General features: G+C 39.5%; 1 protein-coding gene across 3 annotated transcripts in view; it reads left to right on the top strand.

The window, feature by feature from the left end:
* MIPOL1 (mirror-image polydactyly 1) overlaps positions 1-24,013 on the top strand; it is a 183,950-nt gene that overhangs the window by 151,999 nt on the left and 7,938 nt on the right. For all 3 annotated transcript variants that reach the window (XM_035902022.1, XM_035902021.1, XM_009646682.2), the window contains one exon: positions 11,203-11,433. In XM_035902022.1, coding sequence (XP_035757915.1) covers positions 11,203-11,433 — 231 coding nt within the window. The remainder of the gene's footprint in view (positions 1-11,202; positions 11,434-24,013) is intronic.

Below are 24,013 nucleotides of genomic sequence, written 5' to 3'. Positions count from 1 at the left end.
GGAATTTAGTTACCCTTCTTAAGCAATGTTACTGCTCCTATCAGAGGAGTGTATAAGATCGGTTGAATGTATATAAGCACAGTAGGCAGTATTCATACTAATAATTATCTTGTCCTGTTCAAAAAATAAATAAGGAATTGAACAGTGTTGAATTCAGTGTTGGGTAGATTTCACAAGAGTTTTCATACTCATTAAGTTTCCTTGTCAGGTCCTGAGAAAATAATTAATTCTTTGGTTCAGTGCAACCAATACATTTCCTGCTACAGTATTTAGCTTTTACCTGCTGGTTATGGAGAAATGATATGCTGGTAAAAAGAAAAAGCTTTTCTTGTGAACTCCTGCTTCATGAAGTTAAAACTGTTGTTTTCCTCTTCACTCAGGCTAAATTAAAGTGCATAGCAATATTACTCTTTTACAGATTTGATTTCAAGTAGCCCAATGGTCAAAACTCATGAGTATAAAAGGAGAGAGAGGTGAAGGAAGCTGATTTAAAAGCTTTAGGATACAGAAATCAGTTCAGCATTAGTTTTCAGCCGCTTTCCAACCCCTTCACTTTGGAGCATTCTCTTCACTGATTTTTCTCCAGCAGACACCAGTCTAATCTCTCATTTCTCAAGAGTTAAGCAAGTTGTGCGATTCGGCTTCCAGTTGGTGGGCTGTATCCAGCTGACAGCTGCTTTTGTATGGGAGGAAGCCAAGAACATCTTCTCAGGTAATGCGGATCTTGGGCTCACAGCAGCTTGACAAACCATGGGAGGCTGCTGTCACTGCCTGCACCCCATGGTGGCAATGGTGGCTGAACCTGCAATGGGGAGGCAGAAACTGCTGCCTTGTGAGAAACTTGTGTTTTTTCTGTAAAGGTCCCAAACCTGGATCTGTCTGCTGAGGTTAACCAGGCTGATGTGCATTGCCAACACACAATTACTATTAATTAGCTCTTTTGTATCTTCCTGTGAAGAATTTGCACTGAGACAAGATCATGGCCTCAGGTTTCCAGCTGTGGCACACATAGGTAACCAGAAGCAATCATGGGCCCCCAAAGGTTAGAATTTAAGGAAAACAAAAAGCAAGGGAAAGGTACTTTACTCCCAGTTTCAGCATGGCAGGCTGAGGTTTGCATGTTGTGACTTGCTCAGTACCACATAGAAAGATGTGAAATAGAAGAGGGAATTTTTAGAAAGAAAAAAAAAAGAGAGAGAGCTCTGATCCCCAATCCACTAAATCATTCCCCCAGCATGCGTCCTTGTTTCACGTTAAGGAAAGTGGCCCAGACAAGTCTGCCCAGTTGCTTCAGTGAGCATTGGTACAATAGGGAAGCAGACTTCCCCTATATTAAATTTCCCAGGCATTACCTTTATCATTTAAGCCATCATTTTAACTGCCTTGTTTCATAGCGCTTAACTGTCCGAGGAGCTGTATGATTTATATGAATAAGGGTTTGGCAGCAGCAGCTAGGTAAGACATGGCTTACTGAGTAGTGATATGTTGCCGTTGTGTCGTTTACATGTCTTCCAGGAGGTGACTTACTAAGTGGATATCTGCATAGCTACTCAAACCAACAGCATTTTTGTATGGGAGAAGCCTTGATACCTAGATAGAAGTAGACATTTTGGGTGTCTGTACCAGCCTGGAGGAAGATTTTCAGACTGCAGCACATGCAGTCCTCCTAGTGACTCACCTGCTATTTCCAAATGGCACGTGTGGCTGTGCACAGTACCAAGAAAGTGGGGGAACCATGTGCACACTCACATAGAGTTCATCGGTGTACCTCACTTCATGGCACATTGGTGAGCACAGCTGGGCATGTGCTGGAGCACAGGATACTTTGTTTGCCTTTGGTCAGAGTTGCTTAATATTTTGCAGTAACACCTTTGAGAAAAATCAGACAAAGCTGTTCAAATACTCTCTGGTTTATTTTCCTGGGGCAGGGGGGAAGTATCCTCAAATTAAAAAACATGGTATATGTTAAATTTTGCTTTAAAAGTCATTTGAAGATTCTTGACCAGCTGAATCACTCAGCAAGAAAGGAATGACAAGAGGGCAGAGCCCCATGCGAATTCCCTTCCCAGGTCGGTCACACTGAGGGTTTCTAGCTTTAGCGCTACTCAGCTCATCCATGAGATCATCCCTTTCTCAAATTCCATTTGTATTTGGTTATTCTGTCTTTGAAACACGTTTCCATTCTTTGTATTTCTTTTAATTGCCTTCTCCTGGAGAGATTCTTCTCTTCCATCTACTCAGCTGGATGTTCCTGGCCATGCTGGAAGGCAGGGCTGGCTTCCAGCCCTGGGTCCTAGACAGCTTCGTCTCTTGCTTTTCTGGTTCAGCGGGGGAGTTAAGCCAAGCGATCACAATAGCAAATCAGGACAGCCATAAAATTCACGATCATGTCTGATTTATAAAGATAACATTGTATTAAGTAGAAGATATTTTCTGAGGTTATTAGTAACAGGCTTTCTTCAGCCGGTCGTTCCTGAATGGTGCCATGCGCTTTACCACTTGATTGATTTATATGCCTTTATGATTTTAATTAATGCTGTTTTCATCAGAGCCAATTACTAGTGATTTGAAAACTCCAGGCTGGTCAGTTTATCTATGCCAGCGTTTGGGAATTATTCCCGTAATCTTTATTTTTGAAATCTATTGAATGGCATCAGGAGCACTAAAGGGGCCATTTAAACACTGGGGAAAAAAAAAAATTCTTACACTTCTGGGAAAAATTTTATGGTGATTCACATTTTGGAAACAGAAACACTATCAATGTTTTATTCCCAGATTATTTTCCAAGACAAAGCTTGGATCCACTGCTGAATCAGTTTCTTCAAAATACTTAGGTTTATACTGAAGTTGGATCATGCAGAGAAGGCTGGAATACTGTGCTGGGGGAGGAGGTCAGGAGCCTCCTCCATCCTCTGTCCTGTGACATTAGCACAGAGGCATGGAATAAGCCTGTCTCTAAGGAGACATTTGGATCCTACCTGGCTGTAGCAGAGGGGTACATGTACTAGATGTTAAAGGATCAGAATAAAAGTGTTTGTTTAGTGATCTAGACAAAGCTGCCTTGCACAGAAAAACAGAAAATGGAAAAACGCTTAATGAAACTCATTAGCTGAGAATATGCCCACTTGAAGATGGGAATTTTCACTGTATAGGAACAAAAAGTCTCTGGATCTTAGTACAACTGTTTTAGAGTTGTTTTTTTTCCGTAGTGAAAACAGGCTAAAAATCCTATGCCATCTTGATGTGAGTGGGAGCTAAGAACTTTACAGAAACTGAAGCCTTATAAGAAAATCTCAAATGTGCACTTGTATAACTGGTTTTGAGCGAGTCTGGTGCAGTATTTACTACTACAGTATAAAGGGCTGGGTTCCTTGATGTATATTTCTAGTTGGCATTTTATCAAGGAAATAAACTCTGATTTTTCTTTATTTTGTGACATGTGGATTGAAACTACATTTTCTTTGTCCAAAGCCTTGATTTAAAAGCATTAGATCATTAAATTAAGTGCTTTTGCATAAGACTAAAATTGTAACTGAACAAATTATTTATGCAGAGAGAAGTAAGATAAAGTTTCTTTCAAGAGTTCTTTAACATATCAGATTGATAAGAGTCAAAACACCTTTACTGCCATTAAATATTTACCAAGACTTGGCTTTTGGAAGAGGGGCAGTTCAGTGCAGTGTGTTTGGCTCCATGCAGTGCTATTGATTAGCTATCAGAAGGACATAGTTAATGGGTAACTGGAGGTATTACAGACCGCTCCACATTCTTGTCAAGTCTTTTCTCTGAAGATGACCTAAAATAAAGTCAGTTACAACTGGCGTTCACCCTGCAACAGATTGCACAAGCTAACCTACGGTATGAACAAAAGGTTCACAAGCATCAGTTGACCAGGGCTTAAGCAATCCTTTCTAGTAGTTGTTGTCATCACTGCTGGACTTTAGAACTGCAACTGTTTACATTTAATTAGAAAGAACACACAGTTTACATCGCACAGTAGCTATCAGTATTGAATCGGAATTGATTTCCGCTCTCTTTCTCAAATGACTGTTTCCTTCAGACTAATTAAAAAAAGGCACATAACAAAATGACGCATATAAATTTTAAAGCAAAGTAAACACTATTCCCTGGAGACAAAACCAAAAGTCAACAGCACATAGTCATTACATTGAGCTTGTTTTCAGGCGATTCTGATGCCTGCATTATGATATGTATCAGTACTATCAGATTTATTTTATAGAGAGAGAGATATATATGGATGTATACATGAAGTACCCCTTTGCACTGAGTGGGTGCTTCACTGACTGTTTCAGTTTTCAGGGTCAGGATTCTTATTTGTTTCATCTGAATTGTTGCCGTTTGTCTAATACAAGAGGTGATTCACTAGTATTGCTATTTTTTGCAGAAGGATTTTGTTCTTTTCAAATATAATTGTTTGCATGCAGGCCACCCACGTAAAATGGAAGCCAGAACCCATTATCCTTACGAGTGAGAAGCTGCAAAGAAAACTAAAGGCACGAACCAAATTAGCCTTAACTTCATGCATAATTTCCAACAAAGAAATCTCTATTAGATTTTGCTAGTTATGCAGGCAAATCTAAATTCAAACTACGGTGACAGGAGACGTCATTTGAGGCTCCTAGCAGAAATGCCTGACCCTTGAATGTGCGCATTCTTTGTCATCAGGAAACATTTCCGTGGCTGGCATTTTGGAGAGTAAAGGTTCAAGCCAGCAAATTGCTGTGTCCTGTCAGGTCCGTGGGAGCTGAAGAGGTTGCAGTTTGGACCAGGTTGGTAGGTAGATGTGGGGAGCTGAAACACCTGCTCAAAAGGCTTGATGTTCATTTATGCCGTAATACCTTGGTTTCCATGTAAGAGACGGTGTTCAAAATGAAGCTCTTTGCAGGGATCATCAAAAAAAGGAAAGGAGTAATACATACTGCATCTATTTTCTACCTGATTTAGGTGGTATACCAGCAGCTTTATTATTTTAACGCACTAAAGAGTTACTGCTTTCTTAATTAAATTTAGCTTTGAGGAAAAAGGTGCGATGGTTCTTAAAACTGATGTTGTCAAAAACATAATTGAAGTACAAAAAATAAACCGCTACGACCTTTAGGACAAGATCCTTCATCTCTTTTCCGCCAAGTTTGTGTTTCTGCAAATCCCTGACATAGGCAATTTCCCTGCTGGCCCGAAGCCAGAGTCACTGGCTCTGCACCACCCACGTACACACCCCTTCAGTGATCCATGTCAACCGAGTGGCCTCCAGCAGCCAGCAGAGAGGCGGAGGGGCTGCCAGTTCAGCCCGGGGACTGGGAAGGTGAAAATACCTCGTCTTTGAGCTGGCTGTGCCCCTCCTCCCTGCCTGCTGCCCACAGCTGAGCCAGGATCTCCTGGGCCCTAGCCTCAATGCTCGCGCTTCCCGGGGAAAGTGCCCAGGGTTTTGTGGTGTACGGTAAAACGTGGAGTTGCTGGCACCATCTTAAACATCCTTTATATTCAAATACTGAGGTCACTCTTGATGACTTGATACCCATTCTGTCTTCGATTAATAGATAAGGTTCCCTCTGTATTTGCAGTGTTACCTAAACAATCTATTACAGTAGGGAATAACTACAGTATTACAAATACTAAGGTAAAGTTATTTTGTTAACTAAAGCCAATGGCAAATATTTAAGAATGGCCAAAGCATATGAATTGGCAATAAAGAACAGATACAAGACAGCAAAATTCTTTCTTGTAACTTCTAGTACGATAAAGTAAGCACCCTACAAAATAAAATTATTTTTAAAATTTCAGATTATTTTTGTGTAGAAGCAAGCCTTTAGGGCTGGGTAGTTGCACTCTGTAAATGCTTAGGCTAGAATATGCTAATACAGCACATTCCCTGTCAAAACATGACAGGAACCTTTTATGGCAAGCTTGGTTCTAGGAATAACATGTAGTCTAGTTAAGACTGTAAAGAGTATCCACAATAGTTGCTGCTGTATTTAAGAGTCCCCTAATTCCTGGAAGAAGTTTGAGAGCCTGTGAATCTGTCTTGCAATTAATACAGGTATATTTGTGGAACCGTGAAGATGTGTAATTAACATGTATCAAGTAATATTCAGATTAATATCTACAGCAGTCTCTTTTGTGAACTCAGATGCACTTATATGTGAGAGTTGATGTACATGTGAAAAAAGCTAATGCTAAGTTCGTCATCTTCCAGACTCTTAATTAATCAATTAGAGATAACAGAGAGCCCAACACTAGGTGCATCGTGTGCTCAGGAAATTCAGGTGCGTTTCTTAGCTACAAGCTATTTACTGTGGGTCTGTGGATCTAGCTGAAGAGGATAGTACCACAGCTGTACAAGTCTCAAAAACGCTTCTTTCTGCCCATCAGTGGCATATATGTTTTGCTCTGTTTCAACAAAATATTATTAATCCAGAAACTATTTTTGTGGGGGTCCTGGACCATTTGATGGTGTGGTGAATGTGAGGAATGATAGATGGTGCTGGATGTCCTGTGCGTATCACTGTCATGTGAGGCTGTGCTGTCTGAGCAATTTGCCCAGTGGCTGCATGAAGTGAACTGGAGATATTTGGTTACTGTGCAACTCCGTAAAGGAAGGGTTTGTAATGGAGGTATGGTTTCTGATTATTTCTTGTTGAGAGCATGTCTCAGCAGTCCTTCAAGAAAGGTTCAGATGATCAAATCACATGCCCCATGTCCTTGCTAACTCTCCCAAGCTAGTCACAGGGGAATGGTGTGGGTATTGCAGTGGTCCCGGAGAGGGAAAATGAGGCCCAAAATAAAATGTTTTCTGGTTGGCGTCCTCAGAAGACCGTCTGTTTAGTCCTAAATTCAGACTGTGGTACATCTAGCAGCTCTTTCAACAGTGATGGATCTCTTTTCAGTGATGAAGCTCAGAGCACCTTGCAGAGGTAGTATTGTGATTGCTATCTTTTTAAAGATGAGGAGACTGAGGCCCAAGGAGGAAAAATGTGTTTGCTAGTGTCCTTTAATTTGTGTTGGTTGAAAAATGGAAGTTATAAGATGGATGACAGTCAGTTCATGCTTTCACTGTAGATAATGAACCTGTGCTTGAATCATCTAGTGTCCAGACTGTTTGGACCCTTGTACGGGTCACAGGTTTCTCTAGATCGTTTCAGGAGAGAAGGTTGAAACTCAACCTACTGTTCACCGTGGATCCATATTCACATGTAATTGAGTTTGGACAGTACGGAAATGCATGATCAGCGCTAATCTGTCAACATGTTATCCTGTAAAATCCTGAGGTTGTGTCATCAGAGAAGAAAATCAGTGGTGGCCTCTGTTAAACAAGTGCCTATCATTGGGTTTGGTGAGAGAATATAAAATAAAGAGGACACCTGAGCTCATCCTAGACTAAGAACGTGTGTGTACATCACACATGAGAGAGCGACGCTCTGCAATGGAGTGACAGTGCAAAGAACATACGCTGCGTTAGGTGCGACTCACTACTGTTATAGCATGGTCTTGTGGCCTGTGCGCCACAGTCTAACAGAGCTGCTGCCTTCAGTTAAATTGGTGAGAGGTGTTTGGGTGGTTGTACTTAAGAGAAAACACAGTCCTCTTAACTCACGTAATTGCAGGCAAAGGAAGGCTAGTAAAATATTTGTCTATGGTAGGGCAATGCCATCTAGTTACCAGCCTGCCAGCTGTCAGGCTCCTGACTCACATGTAATGCAAACTTGACCATTTTATATCCTCCACTTTACAGCAAAATGTCAAAGTCCTCGTAGGTCTTATGGGCTTTTTTTTAATATTGTCTTATTGCATTGTTTCCTACGAGCACCTTTGAGGTAGTATTTTCAAAGTATTAATGCTGCCTGGCCCTTGAGTCTACTCAGCGGTATGAAGGGACCCTCTTTAAAGCCATCCTAAGTGCAGGCTGGGGTCTGAGAGGTCTCCAGAACTTGAGTGTCAGAAACATTTGTGGTGAAAACCAAGGTCAGACCTACATGCCTTTGGGAACATTGGATATGTTTATCACTGGGGTGGGGGAGGAGGGAGGGGACGGATAGGGAATGTTTGTTTTTTTGCTGGGTTTTTTTTTCTTCCTTTAGGTGGAAGGTTTCTCTGTGTTGTTCAGTAATTGCTTTAGGAGGAAAATTATTTCCCACCTTGCAGCAAAAGTATGCCTGGCAAGGAGAGAAGTGTTATAAGAGCACCACTTCATACAGTTGATTTTCAGCCAAAGTCAAGTCCCTCCTGGGAGCAGTTACAACTGGTGAAATTTTTTAGCAGGCTTGAAGCTACTCTGACTTTGGGGGATGGGGAAACCTCTTGCTATCTGCAGGAGCTGCATGAGTGACATCATCACACATCAGGTTTTCTTCTGCATGGACACAGTTAAGGTAGGCCCTTGAAGCTCTCAGACCCAAGCTGGAGCAACAAGAGGGGCCGTGCTGCCATAGTAAAGCAAAGGGCTTACTGTAAAGAACGTGTGAATTGCTTAAATAAAGGAACTGTTTGAATCCTTCTGTGACCCATTCTTCAGGCCTAGAAGTCCCATTTATTTTTTATGTATAGCATCAATATTCTTTGAAGAAATAATCTTTGGGACATTAATGAAGGAATTACAAATTAATAAGTATCAAAAGGGACTAAATAGAAGTATTTTAGCAAAGCACATACTGATGGAAATCTGGCAATTGCATGCTTTTGTAAAAAAGAAGTTTAAAAGATCTATCAACCACAGTGCCTTTATCTGGAGGAATCACACTAGCTACAAAATATGTACCTGTCAGAATCTATTGATCACTCAGATGCAATCACTGTGAGTTAAAACATATAATAGTGCATTGCATACTGTATTGTTCATGGCCAGTCTTTGAGAAGGAGCCACACAGGGCCAGTATTTCAGAATGTAAATAAATTACTATATTTTTCATATGTTCTGAAAAAAAACTCGCAGCTGGTGTGATCAAGTTAGAATATTTATGCTGTCCATTTTTTTTTTTAAATCAGGGACCCATATATATACCGAATGGTTTAGCTTCTCATCTGTCTTTTTTTTTTCTTTTAATCTTCTGCCAGGTGTTTAAGAAGCGGGCAGCAGTGGTATTTTGGTAACTTGCTTCCAGCATTATTTGCATACCTTTTTATTTTTCTATGGTGATAAATGCTCAACCATAGTGGAACTTCAGTCAGTAAATTTTATGTGCAACTGTTAAAGTAATTTTATTTTTAATGAGTCTGTTATAGGGATTTTAATGTCCCTTTATAAATATTTATATTTTCAATATGTCTTCATTTAATTGAAAAGGTTCTTCACATTATTTTCAGACAACTGCAGGTAGTAGGTGTAATGACATATCAACACTCTGACCTTTTAGTTTCTGGATTTCTATTAGTTCATCCACATTTTGCTTGTCCATGTATATTATATTTTAGTTTGTATATGATTTTCCTCTGTGGGCTGTTGGAATGAAGGGTATTTTTGATACAAACACCTTAATAAACTGGAAAGAAAGAAAAGATGCTATTGCATACTAGCAGCTGTCATGCAGACTGTGTCCTGAGTATTGTAATCAGTGTGCACTGCTACTAGAAATCCACACTGAAATAATGTTTGATATTTGCATGGTCATCACTCAGAGAGGGATGGTCTCGAGTCATATTCATCAATACAGCAACAGCTTCTGATATTCCTGAAGCTGTTTTGAAATTGCTTCAGTTATTTATCTAAAAACTGCTCATGGTGATGTCCTGTTGACATCGCTTTTGTTATAAATGTCTTCCAGGAATTTCTTCTACCATCAGTGTCATTTTCCACTGGTGTAAAATTCACCAAAGAATTATGGCTATAAAGAGAAGGGAAGCAATCGTTGCTAATTCCACAGAGAGCTTGCAGGTGCAGGCTCCTCCCCTAGTAATCAGCTATTAATGTGATTTGTACCATTGCACTTTAATAACTCAAGCAGCTGGCTACCTACTGATTCCTTGGGAAATAATTCCATAGTCAACAGGCTTCGTTGAGAATTTTTTACCTGATGTACTCTCTTCTTCTTTATTCTCCTTTTTTCATTATTTATAGGTAACCTGTCTGGCTAATATCCTTATTTTTGCTTATTTTCCATATCTGTTATTAGCTGGTCCAGGCGTGTTTATTTCTTGTAGCTTCATTAATCTATTTCCTTAAGACCCTATTCAAGTTCATTTTTAATTTCTGATGTCCCTTTGATTTGTCCAGAACTTTCTGGCACACAAATACAAAGCATGTAGTACTGTATTCTGGTTTGTACAATGAAAGGGTATTATTTTTGTGCTCAGTGATTTGGTATCTCTATGAATATACCTGAATCATGTATAAAATGGAATGGGTTGAATGTATATTTCACTTCAGTGCGAAATAAATGGTAAACACATCTACTTTTTGCATGAGTGGAAGCCAAAACAGTGGGTCAGAAGGGACCTTGCAAGAAATTATGGTGGAGGACACTATGGATATTGAAATGTCCAGTTATAAAACCCTAATGCTGGCAGGTTACCTATCGCTGTCTATTATAGAGAGACTATTTAAGACACAGTATATTCTAGTACAGGTGTTACTAGCTTATTTAAACCAGCATCAAGAAATATTTTAAGTTTCCTCTCACAAAAATATTGGCCAAAGATCTTCAGAAATGGTTAGCATGTGCAAATCATTCCTATTTCTAAGTAATCCTACTGACTTAATGATTTTAATTTTTGCATTGTAGCAATTTTATTCCTTTCATTATATTGAAAAATCTGCAATTTTGCAAATAAACCCCCTTATAGTTGGTGAGTCTGCTTGCTAAAATAGAGTCCTGTGTAACACGAGTTAATAACACTTCAATAACTTACACTGGTTAATTCAACTTCATGTAAATCACACTAACAGGTTTTTGTTGCAGCTCAGAGATAATCAAGAAGATGCTACAGCTGAAAAATATTTTCTTTTAATTTTTTGTTGAGTAGTTTTTTGACTTTCTAAAATTCTGATAGCTGTTACATACTTCTATAAGAGTCTTGTGGAAATGGGATGTTCTTTTTGTTCTCCGTCACGTTTCAAATAAAACTTGTTTTGGTATTAGTGCATGTGGATCCATATAATAATATTAAAAATACTAATTAAACTGAGTGTAGTATTCTTGCAGCTCAGCCTTAGACTGAAGCTCAGTAACATGTATGATTTTGTTTTCACAGCTTATACAAATCTTTGTCTGAAGGAATGAGCCTGAATGAGCAGCTTCACTGTACTTTCGGTGCTTCTGAGGGCGGACTGCAAGGCAGGGGGGATGTCGTGACCCTTACCTATCGCCAGGTTGAAGATCTGGCAGCTCAGCTGCAGCAAGCTCGGTCAGAGCAAAAGGACACAGAGCTGAAGCTCCAGACAGCCCTGGAGGCTTCACGGGAGGCCAATGAAAAGGTTCAGAAGTAAGTCGCTTGCCTTCTTTCAAGAAAAATTGCAGTTGAAACCCAAATGAAACGTCATTTCTTCTGGTATTTTGTCTATGACTGAAAGTGTGGTGGTGCTCAGAAAAGGTTCTTTAAAACGATTCCTTTGTCAGCCGTTCAGCTCATTACCTACTCGGTGTGAAGCCGATCATTTTAGCAGTTTTATAGTATTGCGCAAGTCAGCGTGCCTGTCATTACCGTTATGGAAACTGCTTTCTACATGTGCAAGGCACAGAGAAAGTGTTTCCATCTCCTGTGAATGGTTTTCACTGTCTTTTTACCCCATGGCAATCCTATAGCAACAGAGTATTTGCCTTTATAATTGCATGGTAGGATTTTAAGGTTCTTATTTTTGGTGTGTTAGGCATCTGGCAGGTTTCATGCCATGGTAAATGCTGATGGTGTTGTTCAGGGGTGGCTTCAAAATCTCACTGAAACCAACAGGAAGCCTCTGAGTTGGTGAACAGGGATTGTAGTCTCTTTCACGTCATAAGATTCCCTGTTAAAAGGTTACTGAACTCCAAAACCTGAAGTTCATCTCTACTGAAACCCTTATTGTCATCTTTGCTATTACTAGCACATAAACCTTCGAAAGTCCAATCGCTGGGACATAGGCAAAAGTGTAGGCAGAGCCTTTTCACGGTCTGGCACTTCTCGTCTCTACATCACATTCATCAGCTGCAAAATTCCCCTCTCTCACCCTTCCGAGGTGGTTGATGCTGAACTGATGCAAATTTTCCCATCTGTCCATATTTGTCTTCAACTTCAGTGTCTTCAGCATATTTCCCAAGTAGCCAGAAATTGGCTTATAACATATTGCAAGGACCTAACAAGAGTTCTTCCTGTTTAAAAAAATACTTGCTGAGTTCTCCCATTAAAAAAATAAAGACATTATATTTTTATATGTTTAATAACATATATTAAATATAACATAAAATATAGTTAAGATAGATATATGAAAATACATCTTTTCAGTCATCTCTTTAAAACCTCCAGTGGTTGTCTGAGAACCATTCAAATCTTTATTCTGAACTCTTAGATATATTTGAAACTTCAGCAGGTGCATGCTTAAAATAATTAAGCCTATGAAAAATAATTACAGGGTGTTAAAGAGAATATTGACTAAACATTTCTGTAGGTTGTTTAAAGTTGTTATTTCATTTTATTTTATTTATAAACATTTACTAACCATAGCTATTTAAGTGAGGATTGTTTTTTGTTTGGGTCTTTTTTTGGTGAAACGGTCTTGTTTAATCCTGTGTAACCAGGGTGGCCAGAGTAGAAGTGCAGCCACAACCTGAATTAAAGCGGTGGTGATGCACTGCTATAGTGAAAAGAATTTACGCAATTTAACATGCTCAACTACTTGGGAAAATTTTGGTCAGGTTAGTTTTCATTATTGCTCAGATCAGACCACTGAGCCTATAGCAAAATTAAACAATTGGGTGAAGTCTTTTGATGACAATAGCATGCCCTTTTTGCCAAGAAACTGTGGAAATGCTCTGTGCGTCTTCCCAGCACCCGGAGTCATCCACCCCCATCTTATAATTCAACCTGCAAACAGATTAAGCAGCTGAGTTTGTGGAAAGTGTGTTTACTTTGAGCTAAGAACCCTTGTGTGACACTATAGAGATTCCTCTGACACCTCTGGGAGAGCTACACAGACAGTTCGTACTCATCAGCAGGGAAACCGGGCTCAGAATTCCCAATTTCTTTGTAACCTCAACCGCTTCATACAAATCAGTGTTTGGCAATTAGGCAGGAACTCATTTGTTAGCTTAGCTTTTTATTTCAAAGATGTAGGATGTTCTACATTTCAGAAAGGAACTGACAATTTATAAACCCGTCAACAGAAAGGCTTCTTGGTGTTAATTGCAGTGGTATTAATTATTAGCACAGTCTTAAGAGGATGCTTATTGTAATTTAAAATGTGACACTATGATTCATAGCCTAAATAGGGTTCTAAAACATCTGTTTTCTTGACTACTTTTAAACGCTCAAGTAAAATTGAATTCTGACATATGAGGGAAGTATTTTTAGCAGCTGTATAAAGTTGTTTCTCAGTGTTATTCAGTAAAATATCTGAATAATGTAGCAACAGTTAAAAATCAGAAGAGGAAAATAATTATGAGCTTCATTAAGAAAGAATATAATTAGAATAATTAAAATAATGTTGAAAAAGGATGTGCTTTGTATCTTCGTACCATGTAATTTACTGGTGTTCACTCTGCCTTTGATAATCTGTTCTCTGGCAACACTGAAGAATTATTTTAATATTCCGAAAAACTTCAGTGTTTGCATTCAGCATCATATGCAGAGCTTGAGACAGACATGTAATTTCTCCACAGCGTTGCCATCGTGTCAGCCATTCCTGTGCCCACCTGCAATTGTTGCTTTCTAAGTGAGAGATACAAGTCAGAATAGTGGTCTTGTGTTTTCCGTCAGGACACAAAGCATCTAAAAAATTTCTGGATCCTATCCCACACGAAACAGCAGCTGTGAACCAGAAGGGGGATATATTGGAATCTGCTTATAGTGAACTTGGATATAGTAAAATTCTGTTTATACTGGAGTAGGGTGAACATGTCACATTGGCTCACTGCTGTGTGAGATACAAATTGCGACTGCGGGCTCTTGCCTGTGAAGATGATTCGCCATCCTAGCAGGGGCGGTGGTGAGAAACAGAAAATGTTGGTGCTCAGAGAGTGGCCACACAGATTTAGTTTGAATTTCTTTTGATTTTGAAACATTAACAAGAAGCATATTAGACTTTTAAAAGAGCACTATTTTAGTTTATAAAGCAAATATACATTTTAACTGTGTGGTGTGTGTAAATAAATACATGTACGTGCACACGTAACACAGTGCGTATTTATTCAATAGGAAATTATGATGATCTGCATGATGCTTAATATTTTTGACCTATACTGTAGAATGGCTATGACTATAATTTTCTATATTTAGTTAACATTTCTAATTCACGGTTACAAACAAAGAATTAGGACAGCGGTGCAGAATTCACCAGGAGCGTTGGCGCAGCACCACAGGCCCCCTGCAAGTTTGTCCTGCCGGAGAAGGCAGGAGCCAGCTGGTGCAGCCCCAGCAGGGAAATGGGCTGACCTGGAGAAGGTGGCTGGAAAAGCCTGTGAATTAATTAATGCCTCTGCCAGCAGAGGAAGCAAGACATTTTAAAACTGTCCTTCCCGCTGGAACCTCTGGGATTGAGGAGTGGCTACTGATGTCAGTGAGATCAGAGGAGGTTGTAATGTAATACCAGATCAATATTAGCCAATTATCAGTAAAGGTTGAGGCCACTTTTGATGTGTTTTTTCCAGGAAATGTTCTATTTTTCTGCAACAGCTTTGCAGCTGGAGTGAATGTTAATGCAATTTGTCTGTTGAGGGCTTCTGTTTTTTCTCACAATTTAACAATTCGAGCTCAGTAAAGCGTAGCTCTCTGCGTGTGAGCACCACCAACACGTGCACACTCAGAGCTGTGTAAGGTGGCAGCGGAGGGTGCGTGTGTAGAATTTCTATGTAATACTCTAAAAGTAAACACAAATCCACAAAGTAATGGTGCAATGCTAAAATATACGGGTATGAAAATAAGCATAAATGGTGAGAAATATGCTGCTTGTGCACTTTGTTGAGGTAGTTCTTACTATGAACAGAGCAAATAGATTAAGTGATGTAAAAGAGAAATTCTTACTTCATTTGACCTTAACTGTTTATTAAAGCCACCTTTTCTTCTGATATTGGGGATTTTTTCTTTTAAGGAGGAAGTCAGGAGAGTTACAGGTTTGCATAAAACATTTCCGTGGATCGAATACAAAAGAAAACTGAGCAATCTTCTCAATAAGCAGATAGTTTTATCAAAGGAAATTACTATCTCTCATAAAAGAAATACTACCCTTAATAACATTTGCTTTACCTCTTAAGGTGTATTTTTTGGCCGCCTAACTTTCATTGTTACTGGAACACACCCTTTTTTTGAGTAGTCCTGGATTTCCCTCACGCATTTCTGAACACGCTTTCTCTGCTTTCTTAGTTGCTCACTTAGTTCTGTTCCTTAGCTGATGCTGATAAATAAGTTGATCAATGACACTGCAAAAACAAACAGTTCTTACCAGCGTTTGACGCAGTTGAAAAGAATACAAAAAATGGAAAGAAAGAAGGAGAAAGCATTTATTACGTGGTTAAAGTAAAGTAAAGCTCCTCTGCCTTAGGAGTACGAGAGCTGTGTGCGTTTCACATCAACGTCCAAGACGTTTGCCGGTGCTGGCTGGAGGGTCTAATCTTTCCCAGAATGATCTGAGCAGTGCAGTGCAAGAACAAGAATGAATATTTGAATAATCACACCACAATGTGAGGTGACCCTCCGACAGGGGACTGACCAGATACACATATGGATTTTGGGAAGACGCTCTGATGCTCTTTTTTAACACAGCTGTGAGAAGAATGTGGCTAAGACCCAGTAGTCTTTCTGGAGTATAGCTGGCAAAGGAAACCATGAGGAGAAGAGAATTTAACACATGGGTGTAAGAGAGTCCGCTTCATTGATGCGATCTGAGGGGAATGTCTAATGACTGGAAGAATCAAACTTGGCAATGAAAACACAAAGCTCTTTTCATCAATTCAAACGCAGGCTCTAAAGCTGCAGATGGTTACCTCCAGCCTTGCCTATTCAGTGCGGGGTTGTATAAAATGGCACTTTGGTGAATACTAATAGATCAAAACAAAGATTTAATAACATAAAGATGTGGTGTTCATTTTTAAATGAGGATACAGGTCAGTGTCTCAGAAAAGAGTGAAATGAGTATCTTTATGTATGGGTCTAAAGTCTCTGGAGATTTTTTAACTGCAAACATATCTTTAGTGTGTGGATTGTATTCAGTACAGCGCAGCTATGCAGGGGACAGGCTAAAAGCAAGATTTCTGAATTATTATCCTAATTGAGCCTCTTTGCAACATGCAGATGTTGTTAACCCGTTATCTCCCTTTTAAAATCATACCTACATATATTTAGTTGAAGTAGACATTGTAGCTTGTATGCTTTCAGTCACTCCTTGTAGATAAGAATGGAGCTAGATAATTAGAAATTGCAGGCAGAAGCACTGCACAAAAGAAACAAGTTTTACATTCACTGGGACTTAAAGCTATTTGTTTTGGAGGAACCACTATATGTCAGATAATTCGACTGGCTTTCTTTAAATTTTAGAGAGACAGTTCTTAAATTTTCATATTTCAAAACAATAAACACAACTTAATGTCTTTATGAAGATGTTACATTTAGATGTTCAGACTACCCTGTTAAAACTAGACTTTTGGGGTTTTTTTACTTATAAAGCTGTATTCTGATGAATGTCAGATCAACACATTAACTACTGGAGGCTAGGAGTGCAGCTTCATAGATATTAATAGTTTCACTGATTTGTGTTAGTAAATAATTTAGCAGATGTCAAAAGTTTTTTAATGAAAACCACTGTGCTGCCTGCTGCTGTGAATTTCTGCTGGGATTGAATAGTTGGTAATCTTTTAATTTCATATAGGGAATCACTTAATTGGTGGTGGCATTTTGAAATGTAAAGTAAGTTCTGGTGACTTGTTGAAGAATGTAGATGTAGAGCTAGTTTCCTAGTTACAGCAAATTGGCTTAGCTCTGTCGCACCGAGTTGCATTCATTTGTCCCAGTTAAGGATATGACCTGTAGTTTACTGGGAAACAGATGCTGGTGGGTACTTTCAAAAGATGAGCAAGTGAGGGCAAAGTGCTAAGAATCTTTTACTTGCTATAGCAAGCCACAGAGGTCAATGGTTATGAGAGTTTTTGTGGAAGGAAATGGGGAGCTGACAACTCTTGTAGCAGTCTTAAGAAACCAATGAAAATTAGCAATAGTTCTGGACTTTCAGAACTGGATCAAAAGTTATTAAAGGAGATTCAACATGGAAAAAACTACTTGATGAGGACTGATGTGTTGGCTGCCTCGTGCAATGATTAAAAGCAGATTATAAGCTCCATGGGGCCCATAAGAGATACACAATCTCCACAGGCGGGGTTTTATGGTGTTTAGGAAACCCACACTAGCCAGATGGAAGATTCCCAGACACGCAAAACTACCACATACCCCAAAGAATTCTGCAGAGTGCAGCAGAGCTGATGCAAAGTTTCTTTGGCATGCAAGACATGAATAGGAACATGAGAAAGTCTAAATCACAAAATCTAGTTACAATCGCATCATGTCATATATGAAAATACTACCTAACTAGGGTAGCAATAACAGGCAGTGTGAATTTATTGGATTTAGGGGCAATAGGCTTGGAATTAGCCTGCTTTAAGAATTTAGTGAGGAATTAGGACTAATTGAAATGTGTGAAGAAAGTCATGTGTGATCTAACTGAAAGCAGTACATAATAGGGTCAGAATTTATTTAAATACTTGGAAATTTGTGCTGGCGCCAGTGAATCCTCTCAGAAAAATTCCTCTCAGGCTGCACTATTGTGAAATGATGAATTTAAAAAGTCTTGCAGAGATACCTGTTTGCTGTAATAAAAGAATTGAGTAAGCCAGAGGGGTTATGGGCAGCCTCAGAGAAATTCAACGTATAGAGGGAAATCAGTTTTCTGGGTCTGGAGGAAATAAAATATTGAACTAGTATTCAAATCTAAGGTGAGCTGAACAACTTCAGTCACTGGTGGCATATTCTCTGGACTGTTGTAGGTATTCCGCGTTTCTGTATCACTAGGCAGGTCTTGTTTCCCTTGGTAAAGCTAACTTACTGTTCATGCTGTACAAAAGGAAATATATCACTTTTGCAAAGCTGTAATGAAATGTGTATGCCATGTTGGACTATATTACCTTTACTGGATGGCACTTCACTTACCAATTTTTGAATTGCATACTCCATGTTACAGTCCAGGTAAAATTTGCAGGCTGTGATGGAGGGAGTGTCTGATGACTTAGTACCACTAATACTGATAACTTTCCAGCCCAAAGAAGAGAGGACTTGTGTTAGCATAAGCAGAAAACTTCTGACTGAAAAAAATGCAATCAACTTTTTGTCTTTTCTGCCTGGATTCCTTAGAGAGCCAAACAAAGAAGCACGTGCTGAACCAGAGTGGCGCTGACTGGTTGCACTGACATCCACACAGAGCAGGGTGACCTCAGACATTTTCTTTCTAAAGGTTCCTTGGCAGCTGTGCCCCCCTGCCCATTTTCTAAGTGGTGGTTGTTTGGGAGCAGGGGTACTCCTCCGGGCTGTGACAGAATGGAGCTCAATTTCCTCCTCCATCTGAGGAGATCCTGGTTCAAATCATAGAATCATAGAATGCTTTGGGTTGGAAGGGACCCCTAGAGGTCATCTAGTCCAACCCCCCTGCAGTGAGCAGGGACACCGCTAACTAGATCAGGTTGCTCAGAGCCCCGTCCAACCTGGTCTTGAATGTTTCCAGGGATGGGGCCTCCACTACCTCTCTGGGCAACCCATTATGGTGTTTCACTACCTTCATTTTAAAGAATTTCTTCCTTATATCCAGTCTAAACCTACCCTGTTTTAGTTTAAAACCATTACCCCTTGTCCTGTCACAGCTGGCCCTACTAAAATGATTGTTCTCATCTTTCCTATAGGCCCCCTTTAAGTACTGAAAGGCCACAATAAAGTCTCCCTGCAGCCTTCTCTTCTCCAGGCTGAACAGCCCCAACTCTCTCAGCCTGTCCTCATAGGAGAGGTGCTCCAGCCCTCGGATCATTTTTGTAGCCCTCCTCTGGACCCGCTCCAACAGTTCCATGTCCTTCTTGTGCTGAGGGCTCCAGAGCTGGACACAGTGCTCCAGGTGAGGTCTCACCAGAGCAGAGTAGAGGAGCAGAATCACCTCCCTCAACCTGCTGGCCATGCTTCTTTTGTTGCAGCCCAGAGTACGGTTGGCCTTCTGGGCTGCCAGCACATATTGCCAGCTCACGTCCAGATTTTTGTCCATATCCTGTATCTCAGGGGGATATTTTAGCCACTCAGGCTTGGCCTGGACGGTCTCTATTCCTTGCCTTGAAGCAGTACTACATAGCAGAAAATAATGCAGGCTTCTCTGATCAGAGAGCCGTGAACAGGCTAGAGAAGCAAGACGTGGTTCTGACACTTTCCTTTAGGGCTTTTTCTCAGTTTTATCCAATGCCTGTTGAACATAAATAGAGAGCCAGTATCAGAACACCCATCTCCCAGTTGCTAGGTGAGCGCCCTCAATCACACCTTCAGGTCTAGTAACATTTCAGATGTTCCTTCTGTAGAAATTCATAGCTTCAGAAAGAGAAGTAGAGAAGACATTTCAGCCCTGGAGTGTACAGCTCTCCTGAGAAGCGGCAGATTTGGGTTACAACCAGGTTTTCCTTAGTTTGGCCAAATGCTCTAGCTGATAGTATAATTTTTTATACTTGTTTTAAAAAGGAGGAGTAGTAGCACTGCTGTTATCTTTGTCACCTTAGAAGAAACAAGTTGTTGCAAATCCCATCCCAAGGTGCTGCCGTGCTCTCTGTGCAGTCTGGAGGAGGAATGTACTGGTGCAGAGCAGGCATGGAGCTGCAGATCCCATTCTCAATACCAGAGTCCCAAAAGGCAGATTTGGTGATGTTCAGAATTACTGCAGCTGAGTACTAATGACTCATCATATCTTTTGGCATCTCATTTTCATTTGAAGACAGCCCTTAATAGAGCAGTTTGTGGTATCAGTACCAAAGGTCTCACACGGTTACAAGGTGTGATATTGCCAGAGCAGATTATGGGATATCATTCTCATGGGCGTATTTTGGGTGTCATAAATTACAGTGAGGCCTTTAGTATCTGACGGCTTATGATCAATGCCAGGCTTATATTCAGGGCTGTACTTAACAGAATGAAGACAAAAAATCCCAACCAAAGGGAATGACAGATAAGCATTCTTTGCACGCCTAAGGTAGATACCATTGACTGCAGGGAGTTTCACATGGATGAAGAATGCAAAACTGAGCATACAGTCTAAGTCAAGTATTTATTTTCTTTGTGTAGCTGTGGTTTACATTTACTTAACCTCTGTAAATTGTGGATTGCTGTGCAGATATTGTTTTCTTAAAGTATGGGTAGTTACAATATAAACACAAATATTTATCATCATTTGAATATTTATCATCTCAGCCTTTCACGAAAATATAAGCAGTGCTGAAACTTCGTTCTCTCAAACACTAAAATGTATTCTATGAAAGTCAAATGTTTTCAGAGTCAACATAATCACAGCATCCCAGTTTTTGACCTGTGTGTTCATTTACAGTTTGCTTATAGCTGCTTCACAGAGATGGAAGTTTGTAGATTACAACATGGTTTTATTGATTTATCAGTAGCAAAATACACTAAGTATACTCAGTAAACTGGATCGGCTAGCTCTTGGGCTTGTATTGTATAATATCAGCTTGTTGTGGAATACTTCAGAACAAAATCAGAATGTTAGCATAGTTAACATCAATGGTGTAAACCAGACTTGCAAAGACTAATATTTAGTAAGACCAATAACACAAACAAATTAGATTTTGAAGTTGTTTGCCCAATGGGAAGAAGCATGCTGACAGTATTTGTAAGGTTATAGTTAACCATTCTATGACAAATTATTAAATAACTTTGAAAAGCAGATTGAGTGCTCCTTGAAGAACAGCAAGAAAACTTTTCTCAGAGTTGCTTTTTTCTCCAAGACGATAAAATGAGTGTCACAGCAAATAATCATTTACTTTAATATTTTATATCCAAATAAAATAAGTCCATGGCATTTACATTGCCGTTACTAAATAGTATTTGGTTTGTTTGCAGGAGTCATTTATTTGTGGCTTGGCTGAAGGAATAAAAATAAATTTGTGGTTCTTTCTGTTAATACTCATACTGTTCCTTAACATATGCAAAAGATTGAATACTGTAAATGTATGTGCAGAAGCTCAACAAGAAACCCCAGACTTTCTGAAGCTTCTGAATTACGTATCTTTGAGAGAATTGCTGGAACAGTTCTTTCAGCAACAAATAGAAATAACTGACTAGGCTAGCAAGGTATTTAATTTTAAGCAAACTTGAAATAATTTAAATGTTTCCACTGCTGAAAACTAAGTGTACCTTTACTGAAGCAGGGGCTAATTCTCCAAGAAAAAAATTACAGTTCATGTTTCTAATCTAATACTGAGTCATTAATTAATAGCCAGATTTTTTTTAGTAAGGCTTTTAATTTTTTTTAACAGTATTTTGTAGAAAGGCAGCATCAATTGTGTTTATAGTTGTGAGAGCTAACAACAGCTTTAACCCCTTCATTGCCACTATTTTATTTACAAGTTGCTCAGCTTTACCTTGCTACATTTTTGCTGTGTGTGATGTGGGTATAAGGTTATAGATCTAAACACTCAGTTCTTGGAAGGCATAAATCTTTAGGACCAAATTTTGTCATTTCAGCTTCAGATTATGGAATTTTTGCCCATAGAAAGTAGCAGAATTCAGCCTTTCAGTGGAAGACATTGCAGGTGTTGGAGAGGTGTATAATAAAATTACTATATTTAGCACTTTATTCTGTGCCTCATAATATATCCATCTCTGTCACCTCAATCTTTTATCTGATAAGATAATCATATAAATTATTTTAAGGATGTAACAGATTAACATCTACATCTGATAAAAGGGATATCCTAAGAGGTGAACTCAACACAAAAGATGTTTAACAGAACTCCAATTTTAAACACAGAAAACATTTTACTCTATGCTTTTGAAGAATTTCCTGAATCTTTATGTAAAGCCAAATTTTTATGCTTTCATCAGCAGAGACTAAAAGGTTTTTCTCTTACAATCAGTTCCATTCATGTCAACCAGGCAGATTTGCCACCAAGGCCTGAGTCTGCAAGCTTACTAGTTCAGAAGAATCAAAGCTGTCCTCAAAATGCGCTGAGGGTCCACTGCTTCTTTTCTATGTCAGCCTTGCTTGGGAATTCACTCACATCCAAGGAGCAAGAGGAGAAGCTCATTCCCTGTCGGGTGGCAGGAACGTGGAACAAAATAGGTCCAGAAGGCCAGTGAAAAAAAATCTCATGTGAACTGTCTTGCTAGAATGGTGCAGAAGATAGTTGGAGACAGCCTGTCTGTCAGCTGCTGGAGAAAGGTTACTGAAGCTTAGAAGTGGGAAGGCTTGTTTTTACCTTAATGGCCTTAAATGGCTGATAACTTAGTGAAAAGCCTATGAAGTATTTTAAGGAGCACTACGCATGTGTAGAAGACTCTTTGGCCTGTGATGCTAAGTCTCAACTGCTATTTTAAAAACCCATTTTTTGTGTAAACGAGCACTTAGGCATCTTTTCTGGTTTTATCCCTGTATATGGGACCCCATCACATCATCACCCATAATAGACAAGCTTCATGGTGATAACATCTATCTATAATATATTGCAAACACTAAGAGGTGGAGAGGATGTTTCACCCATGGATTTTTTCTTAGCCCACTACTGAGGGAAGACAGCTCTTATTTTTTCTAGAAATACTTTTCAGAAGTATGACTAAGCCTGAGTTGCCCCGAAACCAGAACTCGTCTGTGGGCACCACTGGATTAAACCAGAAGGGTGGGGAGTTCACCTACCAGTCTGAGCCCGTTACAAAGGACTTTTCACAAGTGGAAACTTAATTAAATGCTTTCCTCTTACATCCAAACCTGTTTCGATTGTTACTTGATATTTTAGTGATATCATAGAAGACGTTCCAGCTTGGGTGATATCCCATCAGTTATGCCAGGAAGGCAAATCTATTGAAATACATCAGACCTCTGTAAAAATGATTGTTTTTAATGTAAAGTGGAGGGATTTGATGATGGTTTGTAGGAAAGAATTTTCTCTCCGCAAGTTCCAGATTATTCTTGGTCACAAGGGTGGGAGCTGTCTCGAGCCAGCAAGTCTGCGTTGGGTTTTGTAAAATATTTGTGGAATCAAGAAAAAAAGCTCATGTTTTCTTTATTGTTTACGATATCAAGAGGAGTCTGCCAAAGTTGTGCTTTGATGGGATGTACTTGGGTAACAGCCTGAGTAGTACCTCAGTATTCACGATTTTACAAACTCATTGTAAACAAGACTTGACCAGAACATGCCCAAAAGGGGTGGAACTGACTTGGAATAGGCAGCTGAGGGTTTCAGACCCGGCCTTACAAGGAAGGCTTGTTTGAAATGTGCAGAAAGGTGTAATGTGGTGGTTTCAGACTGATACTTTTAAAGTTTAGAGTAACCCCATTCTCTACAGATCCTTAAATGTATATCAATCTGCTGGTCCTGCATTTCACAAGGAATCCTGTCTAGCTGTTCGGTTTGGGCAGGTTTGAAATAATATTTGGTTTAGATAATCAATTTTTGACATTGCTTTTAAATATTCCTGAAGAGGGATGTAGAACAAAGGTCCTCTGAAAAGTAGGTCCTTTTTCCACCTACTGAAATACATCTCACCTGGGTGCAGAATAAGAGAATTGGCTACTTGTTACCAGCTTATATGGTCCAGAGCACGGACTGAGCAGCTGAGAGAGCTGGGCTCTGTATTCCACAAT

Source organism: Egretta garzetta, unplaced genomic scaffold (assembly GCF_000687185.1).
Source record: "Egretta garzetta isolate BGI_Z169 unplaced genomic scaffold, ASM68718v1 scaffold79, whole genome shotgun sequence".
Taxonomy (NCBI): Eukaryota; Metazoa; Chordata; class Aves; order Pelecaniformes; family Ardeidae; genus Egretta; species Egretta garzetta.
The sequence above is the reverse complement of the archived record's forward strand: the minus strand, read 5'-3'. Positions and strand labels throughout refer to the sequence as shown.